The sequence below is a fragment of the Procambarus clarkii genome, chromosome 42 (assembly GCF_040958095.1).
Source record: "Procambarus clarkii isolate CNS0578487 chromosome 42, FALCON_Pclarkii_2.0, whole genome shotgun sequence".
Taxonomy (NCBI): domain Eukaryota; kingdom Metazoa; phylum Arthropoda; class Malacostraca; order Decapoda; family Cambaridae; genus Procambarus; species Procambarus clarkii.
This window is the reverse complement of record NC_091191.1, coordinates 2,183,999-2,201,159: the sequence shown is the minus strand read 5'-3', so window position 1 is coordinate 2,201,159 and position 17,161 is coordinate 2,183,999. Positions and strand designations below refer to the sequence as shown.

Below are 17,161 nucleotides of genomic sequence, written 5' to 3'. Positions count from 1 at the left end.
TAGGTTAGGTTTGGTGGTTGGGTTCTGTTAGCGATTATTTGTATTTGTAGTATGTGGGTGAAGCATTTATAGCGTTGTGGTTCGAACAAAATTCGTCAATGAAGCATTTGTTCCGGAAGTGTTCGAACGAAATGAGTTGTGAGTCGTGTGTAAACCGTTTTTCATTCATAAACAGGGGGTTTGGCGGGTGCATGGAATCACTTTTGTATCTTTGTTTGGAGGACGGGCTGGCTTAGAACCGATTTCGTTCGAACATTTCCGGAACAAGTGGTTCACTGACAAATTTTGTTCGAACCACAACGCTATAAATGCAGCCCGTCCTCCAAACAAAGATCCAAAAGTGATTCCATGCACCCGCCAAACCCCCTGTTTATGAATGAAAAGCGGTTTACACACGACTCACAACTGCTGACGTTCGAACATATCCGGAACAAGTGTTTCACTGACGAATTTTGTTCGAATCACAACGCTATAAATGCTTCACCCACGTACTACAAATACAAATAATCGCCAACAGAACCTAAACACCTAATCTAACCTAATCTATGCCTATATCCATATATAGTGGATAACCTCTTATCCACTATCTATGACAATAATCACTTTAATGATCTAAATTGCAGATATTTTGCAGCACATGATGTAAACAATGTATTAACTCATAATCACAATATCTCTGTAATCAATTTGAACGTTAGATCCCTAGGTAAACACTTCGATGATGTTAGTGCCTTGATTGAAACTATTGGCAACAAATTCTCTTTTATTATACTTACTGAAACATGGTTGAAAGAGGATACTACTCAACTCTTTAACATGCCTAACTACTCAGCAATTCACAACTGTCGTCAACTTCAGAGAGGTGGTGGCACTGCTCTTTACTACCACCAAGAACTAACATGCCTAAAAGAAATTAGAACTAGAGACTGCTATGGGGAGTATATCTTCGCCAGCTTCAGAGTCAAGGGTGCCGAGTCTGTCCTGTCTGTGGGTGCAGTCTATAGAATTCCCAACACTGATGTGTCTGTATTCAACTCAAACCTTAGAAATCTAATACTTGATAACAGACTGAACAAAAACCACCTAATTATCGCAGGGGACTTTAATATTGACCTCTGCGAGCCAGAACACCCTACTGCTGTTAGCTTCCTCAACTGTATGAATTCCTGCCTCCTCATACCCTTAATCACTAGACCTACTAGAATCACTGATAGCACTGCCACGACTCTAGATCACATCTGGACCAACATAACCTCTCCGCTTACTTCAGGTATAATCACCGATAGCACTACAGACCACTACCCCACATTTCTCTTAACTAACATTAGCAAACCACCTCTAGAAACAAGGGAGTTAAGCTTTAGGCTGCACAATGAAACTGCTATAAACAATTTTATAACTGCTGCTGATAATGTCAACTGGGAGTCCGAATTAGGTAACATAGGGGACATCAACCTAGCAGTGCAATCTTTTCTACAAACAACTCTTAGCCTTTATAACACCCACTGTCCTAGGCTTACAAAACAAGTCACAAGCAAAAGGCTTAACAATCCTTGGCTTACAAAGGGAATACTGAAATCCATTAACAAAAAACACGACCTTGAGAAGAAGTATAGGTTAGGAATTGTCTCCAAAGAATTCTCAAAGAATTACTCATTATTGCTAACTAAGATAATTAGACGAGCCAAAACTAATTACTACGAAGATAAATTTACTCAAATAAAGAGCAACATTAAACAAACTTGGAGCACAATTTCACAAATATTGGGATCAAAGAAATCTTTAAATAACAAACCGACTCTCCTGTCTAATAACGATGGTCAGCTTTCAGCCTCTGATTCTGCTATTGAGTTCAATAGGTTCTTCTCTTCCATTGGTTCATCCCTTGCAAATGATATTCCATCTTCCAGTACTGACATTAAGGACTATCTTACAGGTAACTATCCACAGTCTCTGTACCTAAAGCCTATTAACTCCACTGACGTCAATGAGATAATCCTTTCCCTTAAAACCAAGTCTGGTGCCCTTGAGGAGATACCAACTTTAATTTACAAAAAAGCCTCCAGATCTTTAGCCCCTGCTATTGCTTTGCTCTTCAACAAGTCACTTGAACTCCAAACCTTTCCAGATATTCTAAAAAAAGCGAGAGTAACGCCTGTCCACAAATGTGGTGACCCCACAGATGTTAACAACTACAGACCTATATCAATCCTGCCAAACTTGTCAAAAATTTTTGAAAAACTTATATACAAGCAGCTTTACTCATATCTAGCCAAACTCAATATACTTAGCCCTTGCCAATATGGCTTCAGACCCAAAAAAAGCACTAACGATGCACTTATTAGTATGCTTAACTCGATTCATACAGCTCTTGATAAAAAGGAGCTCCCTGTTGGGTTATTTGTGGACCTGCGTAAAGCTTTTGATACTGTCAACCACCAAAACCTTCTTCTTAAACTACATCATTATGGAGTCAGAGGACACTCCCTACAATACCTCGAGTCCTACCTTACTGACAGGCTCCAATATGTTTCTGTGAATAATACAATTTCTCCCACCCTACCCATCAACATTGGTGTTCCTCAGGGCAGCATACTTGGCCCTCTCCTCTTTCTCATCTACATTAATGACCTTCCAAATGCCTCCCAACACCTCAAACCAATTCTATTTGCTGACGACACAACCTTCATTTACTCCAGTCCTGACCCTCTTGCTCTAAATGCCACAGTAAATACTGAGCTAAATAAAGTCCATCTTTGGCTAACTGCCAACAAACTCACCCTTAACATTGACAAAACCTTCTATATTCTGTTTGGCAATAAATCCTCTAGTCTTATAAATCTCAAAATAAACAATACCCAAATTTGTAACAAATTAGATGGCAAATTCCTTGGCATTCTCATTGACCACAAGCTGAATTTCCAGGGACACATTCTAAATATATCAAAAAAAGTTTCAAAAACTGTGGGCATTCTTTCTAAGATCAGATATTATGTACCACGCCCTGCTCTGGTGACTCTCTATTACTCCCTTATCTATCCTTATCTCAACTATGGTATTTGTGCTTGGGGTTCTACTACCCAAAATCACTTACGTCCTCTAATTACCCAACACAAAGCCGCTATTAGAACAATATCCAACTCTGGCCCCAGACATCACTCGGTACCCCTACTCAAATCTCTTAATATGTTAGATATTAAGTCACTGCACATTCTCTCATGTGTATTATACATATATAAAACGCTAAACTATAATGCCAATCCTGATCTTAAAAGCTTCATAGAAGGTTGTAACAGAACCCATGAGCACCACACCAGAAATAAATACAGTTTTGATATTCCTAGAGTACGTCTTAATCAAACTAGAAATGCTCTGCAAATCAAGGGGCCCAGAATGTGGAATGACCTTCCCAACCATGTTAAAGACTGTACCTCTCTCAACCAGTTTAAGATAAAAACTAAACACTACCTAATAAATTCCCTGTAATCTACCTCACTCCTCTATTGTCAACCCATGTCTGTTATTTTCTTTTTTTTTTCTTTTTTTTAATCAACACTGTTTGTCAACCTATTGTATTTGTGCTGCTTTTTCAGTCATGTTCCCCCTTTTTTTTTATCTTTATTTGTATTTGTTCTCAACATCTTTTATTCTTTATGCTCAATTAGTATTAAGTTCTAGATATTAATGTTTTTTCTTGCCCGAAACGCATTGCGTAATAGTGGCTTTAGGCATTGTATGTACTAGCTCTATCTATATATCAATCCATTAATGTAACATCACTTGTATGTATATACCTTACCTGAATAAACATCTGAATCTGAATCTGAATCTATATATGCACAATATGCTAATATATTATAATATTAATTTATACTTTACAAAATTCCCGTTTTGAATGAACAGCATGTTAAAATTTATGAATGCGTCTGTGGGGTCGACCGCTGGATGTAATGGACTTGAGTCGAGGACGGGTTCCCTAAGCTGTGTGTAAACCGTTTTTCATTCATAAACAGGGGGTTTGGCGGGTGGATGGAATCATTTTTGGGTCTTTGTTCGGAGGACGGGCTGGTCTGAGAGCCTCTTGAATACTTTCATTAACGTGCACTCTATGCGAATTTTGGAATATAATAATTAGGAACATAATATAATAATTGTTGAAATATATTAATTTAGACATTTATATTTGCAACACTTTTTACGACGCTAAATTTATTTATTTATTATTTATTTATTTATAGGTGTTTTTTTACATTCTTGCAAAGCCAACAAACACGCATAAGAGTTTTGACGTACTATAATCACCCCTCACTCCTGTGAGCACTAATGGACCCCACACCCACCCCCCTATGAGTGATAGCTTTTATTAACAAGTTTAGGCATACCGAGCAATGTGCTGCTGCTTTATTGAAGATGAAGGAATACAAAGTTTGGATCAAGAGCTATACAAATTCATCTAATGTCCCAATCTCATAGGATGGTTAGTTATACATGGAATTATACTTTGGGCACAACACTAGGGTATCTTCCAATATTTGTGAGTGTGTCAAGTAGCTACAGAACTCAAAGAATCTCATGCCATTTGATCTGAGGTGGGCGTTGACCCCATACCCATCCTGTTAGTTGTAGGGGAAAGGTTACAACCGCACATAATTGGGCTCAGGAACTAAAGTCCCTATGTAATTTAGCTAAGCAAGTTATAGCACTGATGAGCTAGTTATGTAAGTTAATATATTCATTAGTATATTCATAGTTGATCCAACTATATCGGCCGAAACGCTGTGCGTATTAGTGCTTTAGGCATAGTATATACTAGTTCTATCTAGAAATCCAACATTCTGTTTCCAACTCATTTTGTATGTATTACTTTTACCTGAATAAAATTTACTATTACTGTTATTATTATTATTATTAACTAACCACAGTGTTGGTGGGTGACAGGAAGGTTTGTGTCATATAATGTGTGCAAGTACTGGACCCAAATGATCTTTAAACTGATCAATTGACTTTTGTTACGAACTGGTTACATGTACCTGATCTATCATTGCACTGCATCTATTACTGCATATGTGGGGCAATATTCTCTCCGGTATATTATAGAGCGAATATTATTCTCTCCGGCAATATTTGCTGCCAGCAGACGACGTTATGTATAACTTTTGTTTTTATCTCGCACCCAAATTGATATTAGAGTTTCCTAAGAATGTCTCGGTTGACGGTCATATTTTACAACCAATCTGAATAGCCAATATGATATAGGGGGTATATGTGTGTGTGTATGGGGGTAGTAAGTGACAGGGAAGGTGTAGCAGAGGCGAGAGTGGTTTTGGGTGCGGACACCAGGCTCGGGGTTCCTCCATCTTGGGTCGGCCAGTAAGCAGCAGACACCACCATGGCGCTTCTCTCAGCACGCCTCGCCTCCTCCCTCGTCAGGAACCTGCCCAGGGCAAGCCCACAGGTAACTTTCTGGTCACCATAGCTCTTGTAAGAGGGTGCGTAGCGACCAGTTATGTTGCTACAGGGAGGGAAAATAAGGTTTTGTTAGTGGGTGTGAGTGTCCCAGCCGGCCGGCCGCCGGTCCCTCTGGGATCAGCTGATCTACCTTCCTGCAATGTCACCTCTAAGGAGTATAGTGATGCCCTGAGGGCTGTCAGCCGTCACACGACAGTTGAGGAGACGGGAATGTTATACTAGTGGGAGGTGGGAGGAGCCGGACGGTGCAGGAGCCGGGGGCCGTCACCCAGGGCTCCCACCCTCCCTGCTCCCTTACGGGTAAAAACAACAAAGCTCTTTTCTAATTATGAAAACCTTGTATATCGTTTGGCTAGCCAGTGTTAGGATGGGTTGGGTAAAATTAGCTTTGAAAATCGGTTTGCGAACTGTTGGTTACAATGTAATTTGTATCTACTTGTAACAATTAGTATACTTCACGTATCCTAATAGTGTGTAATTCGGCCTAAGAGAGCAGCATACACCCCAGAGCCACAGACAAGCTGTACACACATGGAGCATGTTGCTCTTGTCTTGAAAACTCTAGTTTGGTTAGAGGGGGTTCCATCAGATTTAAATTGACTTTTTTGTGTATAAAGTGACTTGTATTCAGACGTTAAAGGTTAATTGTGTAAGTTGTCTTGTCTGACATTGGTGGACTAGAGGTATACCTCTTGAGATTATAATCACTAACGTAAGTTTGTCAGTAGTGGCAGTGATAAATCTTTGTACTGTTCAGTGTGAAATGTTATCTGGTGGTGTCTTGTGCACTGTTCTCTGGTGGGAAGATGGGTATGTGGAATGTCTGCAACGGCTGCAATTTAACCCATACTGTGCCATATACTGTAGTTCAGTATCTGTTAAAAATTTCTAATATATGGTTTTGTATATATATTTTCATGGGGTAAAATCCTTAACCATTGCTAGATTTTGAACATTTATGTATTTTCTATACAGTTTTGATATACAGTACTTCATTGGTAGTCTTGACAAGTACAATAATATTGTCAAGGTTCATTCCTGAATCTAAACTATTTGTATTAGAATAACTAGGACCTATGATAGAATCCTGTACCACTACACTTATGAATAAATTTTATTCCATTTAAAAAAATTTGTGCTCCTGAAAATTTGTATTAAAGTGCAATTGTACACAATGTTACTGTTCTGTGCTATGTACTGTGTTAATCCATGTTTCATGACTTAACAGACCTGGGATTGCCAAAAGCAACTAAACATACTCCCTATATTCATCAAAAGCTACATTGTCTAGATTTAGAGTGTAATTTTTTATTTTTTAGGTTGTGAAGCTTTTGCCAGCAGCAAATATTGTCTCGCGCAAGCTCTCTACCACCAATGTTGCTGCCACTGCAGAGGTTTCCACCATTCTGGAGGAACGCATTCTTGGTACAATTTTTCTCTTCAGTTTTAGTGGTGTTCATTCCTCCCCTTTCCATTAAAAATTTTTAATAGGGATTGATGAATTGTATATAATTTTCATATTGACTTCTTCATATTGTGGTTAATTGTATATTTGTTATTATGATAAATTTTGTTCTGTTTAGGTGCTGCCCCCAAAGTCAACCTGGAGGAGACTGGTCGTGTGCTGAGCATTGGTGATGGTATTGCTCGTGTATATGGCCTGAAGAACATCCAGGCTGAAGAGATGGTAGAGTTTTCTTCTGGACTGAAGGGTATATAGACATTTGTTTACTCAAAATATTTTAAATTTGGGCAATTTCAATGTTTTATAAATATTTGATATACCTTATCTATAGTGCAGTACACAACTGTGTTAAAGAATGTTTGCAAAGTATAAATTAAAATTTACTCCAGAAAGTTCCTTCAGAGGATTATTAAACATTGACAGCTGCTTGCTGGTTGATGCCTGGTTGATGGGGTTCTGGGAGTTCTTCTACTCCCCAAGCCCGGCCCGAGGCCAGGCTTGACTTGAGAGTTTGATCCACTAGGCTGTTGCTTGGAGTGGCACGCAGGCCCACATACCCACCACAGCCCGGTTGGTCTGGCACTCCTTGGAGGAATAAATCTAGTTTCCTCTTGATGTCCACGGTTGTTCTGGCAATATTTCTTGTGCTCGCTGGGAGGGTGTTGAACAACCGTGGACCTCTGATGTTTATACAGTGTTCCCTGATTGTGCCTATGGCACCCCTGCTCTTCACTGGTTCTATTCTGCATTTTCTTCCATGTCGTTCACTCCAGTACGTTGTTATTTTACTGTGTAGATTTGGTACTTGGCCCTCCAGTATCTTCCAGGTGTATATTATTTGATATCGCTCTCGTCTTCTTTCTAGTGAGTACATTTGGAGGGCTTTGAGACGATCTCAATAATTTAGGTGCTTTATCGCGTCTATGCGTGCCGTATATGTTCTCTGTATTCCCTCTATTTCGGCAATCTCAACTGCTCTGAAGGGGGAAGTGAGTACTGAGCAGTACTCAAGACGGGACAACACAATTGACTTCAAGAGTACAACCATTGTGATGGGATCCCTGGATTTGAAAGTTCTCGTAATCCATCCTATCATTTTTCTGGCTGACGCAATATTTGCTTGGTTATGCTCCCTAAACGTTAGGTCATCAGACATCATTATTCCCAAATCCTTTACATGCTGTTTTCCTACTATGGGCACATTTGATTGTGTTTTGTACTCTGTATTATGTTTAAGGTCCTCATTTTTACCGTACTTGAGTACCTGGAATTTATCACTGTTAACCCTCAAACCGCGCATATCATATATAAATGATATCGGTGACAAAACCGAAACCGCGCACATCATTTATATATGATTTCGTGTCTAGCGCTATAATTTAAACGCCCCGCCTGGGACAGGGGCAGCTATAGTACAGCCACGACCAATAGTTGCCAGATGCCACCTAGAAAAAAATCCAGGCCAACATTCTTGGGTGTTACAGCGTCAGTATTGAGCAAGCCACCAAGGCTGGCGCACGCAGCACGAGCTCACAGCACCGCTGTTCAGCTTGTGACCACAGCATCGCCTACAAATACCATAATATAAATGATACTGCTATTATTTAGCAGTGATAGTATTACTGAAGCCCCCTGACTGTGATAAAACTGACCAAGATTCTGATAATAGCAGGATTGTGGTGATATTTAGCGCTGTGCTCCATGGAGGGAGGAGTAAGACTGTGGGAGGGAGGGTTGTGGCGTCGTTTTCTGGCTGTGTGTGGTCACCATTTATTGACTGCACTCACCATACCAGCTTAGTGGTTCGCCATGGTGAACACAAATGTAGATACTTATATATAACGTGTGTATAGTGAGAGATAACAGCGAGAGGAGTAGATTGGGAGCCGCCATTTAGGTGAGGGAGGAGCGTCGTCTGCACGACTTGGCATGTTATTTACTGATGGCCACTATGATCTTTGGGCACCATACCAGCTTATTTGTTCAGGTATGGTGAATAAAACAGGTAGATACTTATATATAATGTGTATATAGCGTAATAACACCACAAACAATATTGTTGGAGGATAAATATTAGTGCGTCTGGCCTTGAGGGCAGCCGCCGATCAGCTGACTGTGTGAGTAGCTACGTCTTTATGCCTTTACTCACCATACAAGCTTAGATGTACAGTTATGGTGAACAAAACATGTAAATACGTATATATAAAGTCTGTGTATAGTGAATAAATACAAAGAGTATTGTGGGAGGTGAATGAGGGTGAGTGAGGTGGTGTTGAGGGAGTGAGTGGCTCGCTGGTGTTTGGCGATCACTCCTCGTTGCTTTTTGACTCGCAAGACCAACTTAGTAGTTCGTTATGGTGTACAAAACATGCAAATACTTATATATAACGTGTGTATATAGTGTAACAACAGCAAAACTATTTGTTTGTTGTTTTATGAACATAATTGAATCACTAATATGCACACCATAATTCTGAGTACAGCGATGGTTCACACATTTTATAATATAAATATACCACAATTCACTGTATGGAATAATGTTACTGCAAAAAACTAAGAAAAAATCAGACATTGAAATAATTAGGTAATATATTTGTGGCAACTGCCGTCTGACAGCTCGGGCGGAGTAGACCTCGTCTGGCGAAGGCTCTGCCAACGCCCCTTTTTTGCCACACTTCCCTACCCTATTGCTGCTAAAATATGCCACCTACGATTTTGTTATTTTTTCCGTGATCAGGGAACAAAAATGAACACTTCTGTAAGACGAAAGAATTTTTTGGATTTTTTTTGTTGCGCTTGTGGGTGTGAATTCCATTTGGGCCCCCTAGCAGTTTGAGGGTTAAACATCATGTTATTTTCTGATGCCCAGTCGAAAACTTTATTAATATCAGCTTGAAGTTTTTAAATGTCTTTAGCCGAGGTAATTTTCATACTGATTTTTGTCATCTGCAAAGGATGATACGAAGCTGTGGCTTGTATTTTTATCTATATCCGATAAGAGAATAAGGAAAAGCAGCGGTGCAAGGACTGTACCTTGAGGTACAGAGCTTTTAACTGCGCTCAGACTAGATTTTATATGGTTGACCGTTACTCGCTGAGTCCTGTTTGACAGAAAACCGAGTATCCAGTGTCCTACTTTACCGGTCATTCCCATTGACTTCATTTTGTGTGCTATCACGCCATGGTCACATTTATCGAAAGCCTTTGCGAAGTCCTTGTATATCACATCAGCATTCTGTTTTTCTTCTAATGCCTCTGTGACTGTCATAGTGATCAAGTAGCTGCGAGAGGCACGATCTTCCCGCTCGAAATCCATGTTGGCCTGGGTTGTGAAGGTCATTGGTCTCCATGAAATTGGTGACCTGACTCCTAATCAGTCTCTCAAATACTTTTATTATGTGCAATGTTAGTGCAACTGGTCAATAATTCTTTGCCAATGCTTTGCTCCCTCCCTTGTGTAGAGGGGCTATGTCTGCTACTTTAAGTGCATCTGGTATCTCCCCCATGTCCAAGCTCTTCCTCCACACTATACCGAGTGCCTGTGCTACCGGCACTTTGCATTTCTTTATAAATATTGAATTCCATGAATCTGGACCTGGGGCCGAGTGCATAGGCATGTTTTCAATTTCTCTTTCAAAGTCTAATGCGCTCGTGTTATCGGTTATATTTACAGGGGTTTGAATATCCCGCGTAAAGAAATTGTCTGGATCTTCCACTTTCATGTTGTTTATTGGAGTGTTAAACATGTCCTCATACTGCTTTTTTAGGATTTCACTAATTTCTTTGTCATCCTCCGTGTATGAACCTTCACTTGTACGAATAGGTCCAATACTAGCAGTGGTTTTTGCTTTTGATTTGGCATATGTGAAGAAGTATTTTGGATTTTTCTTTATTTCCAGAATTGCTTTCTGTTCTGCCTTCAGTTTGATATGAGTGTTTCAATTTTCGCTCGATTTCTTCAATCTCCTTATTTAAATTCTTCCTTCTTTGACAGGAAATTCGTGTCTGCATAAGCATTTGCGTTATTTTTTTTTTACCTCCTTTAAAGTGTCATCTGCGTTTTTTTTCTACGTTGGATCTCTTTCTGGCTTTCCTCAAAGGAATATGTTTCAGACAGACTTGATACGCTTCCGAAGTCAGTTTTTCTATTCCTTCTGTAGGAGTTGTATTACTTAGAACAGTTTCCCATGGAATGTTTGTAAGTTCCCTGTTTATTATCTCCCAGTCTATCCTTTTATTATTAAAATTAAATTTACTGAATAGCCCTCTCGCTTTATCAACGTTTTAGGTCTATTCTGAGTATTGATGGTCGTTTGCACTTCAATGAGCTTGTGATCTGATTATGTGGTATCTGATAATGTTTTCATTATTCGTAAAGACCAGATCTAGAATATTTTAATTTCTCGTTGGCTCCGAACGCGAAATTGGTTGCAACAAACTCCGGTTGCAAATTGCTAACATTTCCACACATTAGTCAGCATGTGCAGTAACACTGAGAGGAGCAGCACTTATTCTTGCTGCAGTCCTTTGGCATACACTGTCTGGTGTGTCATTTGGTGCAGTTATCTTTTGTAGTGTAAAATTTGATGGATGCTGTTTGTTGTGCTGAAAACTGTACTTGGCTATTTATGCCTTTCCCTAGGCTGTGTATCCTGCAGGCGAGTGCCTAGTATGGGTTTAAATCTCGTGCTACTAGGAATGTCTAGATAATCATGGTGTACCAGCAGGCTAGTGAACTTATCAGTGTACATGATAGTGTTTACTGTAAACATACAATTGCTTAATTTAACTGTTGCAGGTATGGCTCTGAACTTGGAACCTGATAATGTTGGTGTTGTGGTGTTTGGTAATGACAAACTTATTCGTGAGGGTGATATTGTGAAGCGTACTGGTGCCATTGTGGATGTTCCTGTTGGTGAAGCTATCCTTGGACGTGTTGTTGATGCCTTGGGTAATGCTATTGATGGCAAGGGACCCCTTTCTGGAGCAAACAGGTATGTCAATAAATAATTTTTGAAATATTAATGACAATACAAGTTAAACATTACTAAAGATTGGTAAATGGTATGTGCAAAATATCAACCCTAACCCCTAATTTAAAGTATAATGCCTTAATTTTAGCAAGTGTGTAGCCATATTGAAATAGGGCAAATCAATATAGCCCATGGCAGAAAAATAACTTATTGGCTTGAGCTTTATTCTTGTGATTTTCTGTGCTTAATGAAAATTTAAATTATTTGTTAATGAAAGACCTTTAGTTCTTAAAAAAAAAAAAACGCCTGTAGGTATAAATGCTGTACTGTACTTGTGTATTTAGGAGATACTTTTATTTTTAACAGGGCTCGTGTTGGTGTAAAAGCCCCTGGCATTATTCCACGCATATCTGTAAGGGAACCTATGCAGACTGGTATTAAGGCTGTAGACTCTTTGGTGCCAATTGGCCGTGGACAGCGAGAGTTGATCATTGGTGATCGTCAGACTGGCAAGACTGCGATTGCTATTGACACAATTATCAACCAGAAACGTTTCAATGATGGTGTTGACGAGAAGAAAAAATTGTATTGTATCTATGTTGCCATTGGTCAGAAGAGGTCAACTGTTGCCCAGATTGTGAAGAGGCTCACAGATGCTGGTAAAGTTTAATGCCCTATCTTGAAACATTTTGGTAGACACCTAATGCCTGTTATGTTGCGAACACTGCTGGCCCCGATTTATGAAGACTTTGTACTGGTCACATGGGTTGTATATGTAGCTTTGCAGCTGATTTCATTGCACTAATGAGCCATCGTACTTTTTTATAAATTACGATGTTAGCAATAGTGCTAGAGCAACTTGAAGAATTTATTGGTGAACTTTGTAGGGTTTAACCTGAGGAAGTACTCAGACATGATTTGAAGTAGGTAGTTTACAGTACTGTAATAGCAGTTTCGGTCCATGTTTTTGTAGTTAATGATTTACCTGATAATTATAAATTATCTAATATAAAACATTTATAAAACTTAAATTTACACAAGTTTGTCAGAATTTTTCTCCGTGCAAATTGTATGTTCTGTACTGTATTTCACCTTTAAAACAAATGGAAATCACCTTTTTATATTTAATTTCCATAAGAGATGTAAAACAATTGTAAAAATTAAGTACTGTATGTAGGTGGTTCCTTTTGTAGTGCGCACTCGTTCAATAATTAGATGCAAAATTTTAAGTTGAACATGTTCAGTTCCTGTTAAAATTTCTTGAATGTTGTCACATAAATATATAATTGATAAAATTCATACAAGCATTATATTGACAACTCTCTCTAAATATCTCGACAGATGCCATGAAGTACACCATTGTGGTTTCTGCTACTGCCTCTGATGCTGCTCCTCTGCAGTACTTGGCACCTTATGCTGGTTGTGCCATGGGGGAATTCTTCCGTGATAATGGCAAGCATGCACTTATCATTTATGATGACTTGTCGAAGCAGGCTGTAGCCTACCGTCAAATGTCCCTGTTGCTTCGTCGTCCTCCTGGTCGTGAAGCTTACCCAGGAGATGTGTTCTATCTTCACTCTCGTCTTCTTGAACGTGCTGCCAAGATGAACGATACACACGGTGGCGGATCTCTTACTGCCCTGCCAGTCATCGAGACTCAGGCTGGTGATGTGTCTGCTTATATTCCCACCAATGTCATTTCCATCACTGACGGACAGATCTTCTTGGAAACGGAGCTCTTTTACAAGGGTATCCGCCCTGCCATCAATGTTGGTCTTTCTGTATCCCGTGTAGGATCTGCTGCCCAGACAAAGGCAATGAAGCAGGTAAGGACACTTGATTTATCTAGGCAATGAAAATCATTCGATGTTTTTATGGGTGTTTATACATTATAAATCTTAAATGCAAAATTTAATGTGCCTTCCTTGTATATTAACAATTTAATATTAAGGTTCCTAAAAGTCCCATTGTTCTAATATTTGGGTTTGCAGGTTGCTGGCTCCATGAAGCTTGAGTTGGCCCAGTACCGTGAAGTTGCTGCCTTTGCCCAGTTTGGATCAGATCTCGATGCTTCCACTCAGCAACTGTTGAACAGAGGTGTTCGCCTTACTGAGCTGTTGAAGCAAGGACAGTATGGTAGGTGATACAGTACTGGTGCTGTTCAGATCATTTACTGTATTTTCAATATTGTCTGTGATAAAAAATATTTATATATACCATTTTTTGTTGTCCAATTTCTTTCCGCTATAACTTTAATTTAGATGCTAGGCTCACTTGTGCTGTGAAACATTTAATCTAAAATTTTTCTGAAGTGAGAATGGTTCATTTTGTTCTAATATATCAAACATTATAAAGTACATGTATTTGTATTGGCCAATTAGGCAGTACAATACTATATCAATATATAGTTATTCAATTAGCTCAGAAACGGAGCCGTGGTCACATGAGGGACAGGAAGAGAGCACCACCAAAGACTAAAATCATGCCATGATAAATGAACCCAGATGGAATCTTAAAACTGTCATGGGTACCTGCCTAGAAGGAAAAAACCTCATTGCCCATCACTTGTAGATAATAGTTGAAAGACTTTCCCAGAGTGGCAGATGGAAGGCACCGATGCCACATCTGGGTGACGGAAGGAATAATAGTTGAAAGGCTATCAACTAAAAAGATGCTCAAACTGCCTGAAGACTGTACACATCTCACCTGTAGAAGAGAAGCAAATATTGGCTTGCCAACAACCAAGTTGACTCTGGAGACAATCTGATTTGAACTGCTGTAAAGCCTGGTAAAATGCATAGCATTTTCTTGGTGGATTTAATTAAAGTTATACTCATAGTGGATTTGGCTGGCTTTTGTGCACTCCAAAAGTGGATTTATATACACTACATATTTGGTATTACACACACTATATATTGTAAAGCAAATGTATTCTTGTTCTGTAGGTGACTATAATTATTTTATGGTTTGATAAGTAACCAATTTACACTTCATAAAAAAAATTATCAGTTATGTAAAATATGAACTCTAAGAGCATATTACTCTGGTCTAAAAATAGCTGCATATTAATGTAAGCTTCCCTAGCAATTCATGGATTTTATATTTATCTTTTCAGTTCCCATGGCCATTGAAGAACAGGTTGCAGTCATTTACTGTGGTGTGCGTGGCCATCTCGACAAGCTGGACCCCTCTAAGATCACCAAGTACGAGCAGGAGTTTATGGCCATGATGAAAACTAGCCACCAGGATATTCTCAGCAGTATTGCCAAGGAGGGACTCATCACCCCAGATGTGGATGCAAAGCTAAAACAAATTGTTGTAGACTTCACAGCCACTTTCCAGGGTTAATTTATTAAGGCTAAATAGGTAAAGTCATGGGATATTAGCATTTTCCTTTAGTGGGTCGAGTCAGGTGAGAGTTGGCTTAAAGTTCTTATGTTTTATATAAAAGCATGCCCCAAATCTGCACTCTCCATGAAGGTACATAAGTTTTGTGTCCCATTGTGGTCATTGTATATAAGCCAATGTCAACTTGAGAAGGGAGTATTGTATACACCTTTCTTACTTTACATTTCCATATTTTATAATTGAGGAGGTAACCAGAATGTATATAATTATAATGTCTGTTCAGAATAAAAAAAAAATCCTCAATGAAGCTTTATCAATACCTCCAGTCTGTTGATGGATCAATTATGTACAGGTTCTCGAGTAATAAATTAAAGCCATTTTTTATTTAATTATTATTAACCTTGGTTCATTATCTGTACCCAGGAAACTTGGTGTGGCAAGGGAATAGTCTGGAGAGAAAAAAAGGGAAATTTATCATCCCGTCTTCCTACAAATAAAAAGTGATGTATGGCAACTATTGGGTCGAAAGTGCCAATATGTGTATGGATAAGAAAGTTGACTTGCATGACTGAATTTATATATATATATATATATACACAGTAATATATATAATATAACAACAATGAGGACTCAGAACAGGGCATCGTGTCAATTTTGGAAATATATTTTTTGTTTGTGAACGCCTGTCTAAATATCCCAAGGTTACATTTGACCTCTGTCGATGAGGCGGCAGCAGAATAGCTGGGGCGCTAGCCAGTTCAAAAGCTTTCTCGAGGTTCAGGAATATCAGCATTCCTGGTCTGTCATTCAATTGGGGTAACAGTTGTAATACATTCCATTGTACCAACCCCTCTTCTATAAGCATACATGTCCTGGTGAAGTTTAGGCATTTTCTACTTAAGTCTGTTGAGTGCCATTCTATCAGCCGTCTTGACTGGAGAGAGATGAGCGTTGGATTAGCTGGATCTTTGAGTTTTGGGATCGGCACTATGTGCTTGTGGAGGTTGAGCTCTGGCTCTTTGGTCCCGCCTCTCAACTGTCAATGAACTGGTGTATAGATTCCTGAGCCTACTGGGCTTTATCATATCTACACTTGAAACTGCGTATGGAGTCTGCCTCCACCACCTCACTTCCTAATGCATTTCATTTGTCAAACACTGACACTAAAAAAGTTCTCTCTAATATCTCTGGTTCATTTGGGCACTCAATTTCCACCGTGTCCCCCACGTGCGTGTGCCCCTTGTTAAATAGCATGAACTTATCTAACCTATCAATTCCTTTGAGAATCTTATGTGGTGATCATGTCCCCCCTAACTCTTCTGTCTTCAGCGACGTGAGGTTTAACTCCCGTAGTGTCTCCTCGTAGCTCATACCTCTCGGCTCGGGTATTAGTTTGGTGGCAAATCTTTGAACCTTCTCCAGTTTAGTCTTATGCTTGACTAGATATGGAATCCATGTTGGGGCTGCATATTCCAGGATTGGGCTGACATGTGTTGTATACAAGGTTCTGAATGATTCCTTACACAAGTTTCTAAATGCCGTTCTTATGTTGGCCAGCCTGATGTATGCCCTGATGTTATCCTCTTGATAAGGGTTTCAGGGGATAGGTCTGGCGTGCTGTCAATCCCCAGGTCTTTCTCTCTTTGACTTGAAGAATTTCATCTCCCAAATGATACCTTGTATCTGGTCTCCTACTCCCTACACCTATCTTCATTACATTACATTTGCTTGGGTTAAACTCTTAACCATTTGTTCTACCATTCCTTCAATTTGTCTAGGTCTTCTTGGAGCCTCATGCAGTCCTCTGTTTTCATCCTTCTCATAATCTTGGCATCGTCCGCTAACATTTAGAGGAATAAGTCTATGCTCTCCGGGAGATCATTTACGTATATCAGAAACAGGATAG

At 39.4% G+C, this 17,161-nt stretch overlaps 1 protein-coding gene across 1 annotated transcript; it reads left to right on the top strand.

Moving 5' to 3' along the window:
• Positions 1-5,299: 5,299 nt before the first annotated feature.
• blw (ATP synthase subunit alpha blw, mitochondrial) lies at positions 5,300-15,637 on the top strand. The gene is made up of 8 exons (XM_045762175.1): positions 5,300-5,455; positions 6,789-6,894; positions 7,053-7,181; positions 11,733-11,928; positions 12,274-12,566; positions 13,249-13,733; positions 13,899-14,043; positions 15,023-15,637. The coding sequence occupies exons 1-8, from the start codon at positions 5,390-5,392 to the stop codon at positions 15,253-15,255; spliced, it is 1,653 nt and encodes a 550-aa protein (XP_045618131.1). The 5' UTR covers positions 5,300-5,389; the 3' UTR covers positions 15,256-15,637.
• Positions 15,638-17,161: the final 1,524 nt, after the last annotated feature.

Coding starts and splice junctions, on each gene's coding strand:
- blw (XM_045762175.1), top strand. CDS start 5,390: ATGGCGCTTCTCTCAGCACGCCTCGCCTCCTCCCTCGTCAGGAACCTG. Junction 5,456..6,788: donor TGCCCAGGGCAAGCCCACAG/GTAACTTTCTGG, acceptor TTTATTTTTTAG/GTTGTGAAGCTTTTGCCAGC. Junction 7,182..11,732: donor GTTTTCTTCTGGACTGAAGG/GTATATAGACAT, acceptor TAACTGTTGCAG/GTATGGCTCTGAACTTGGAA.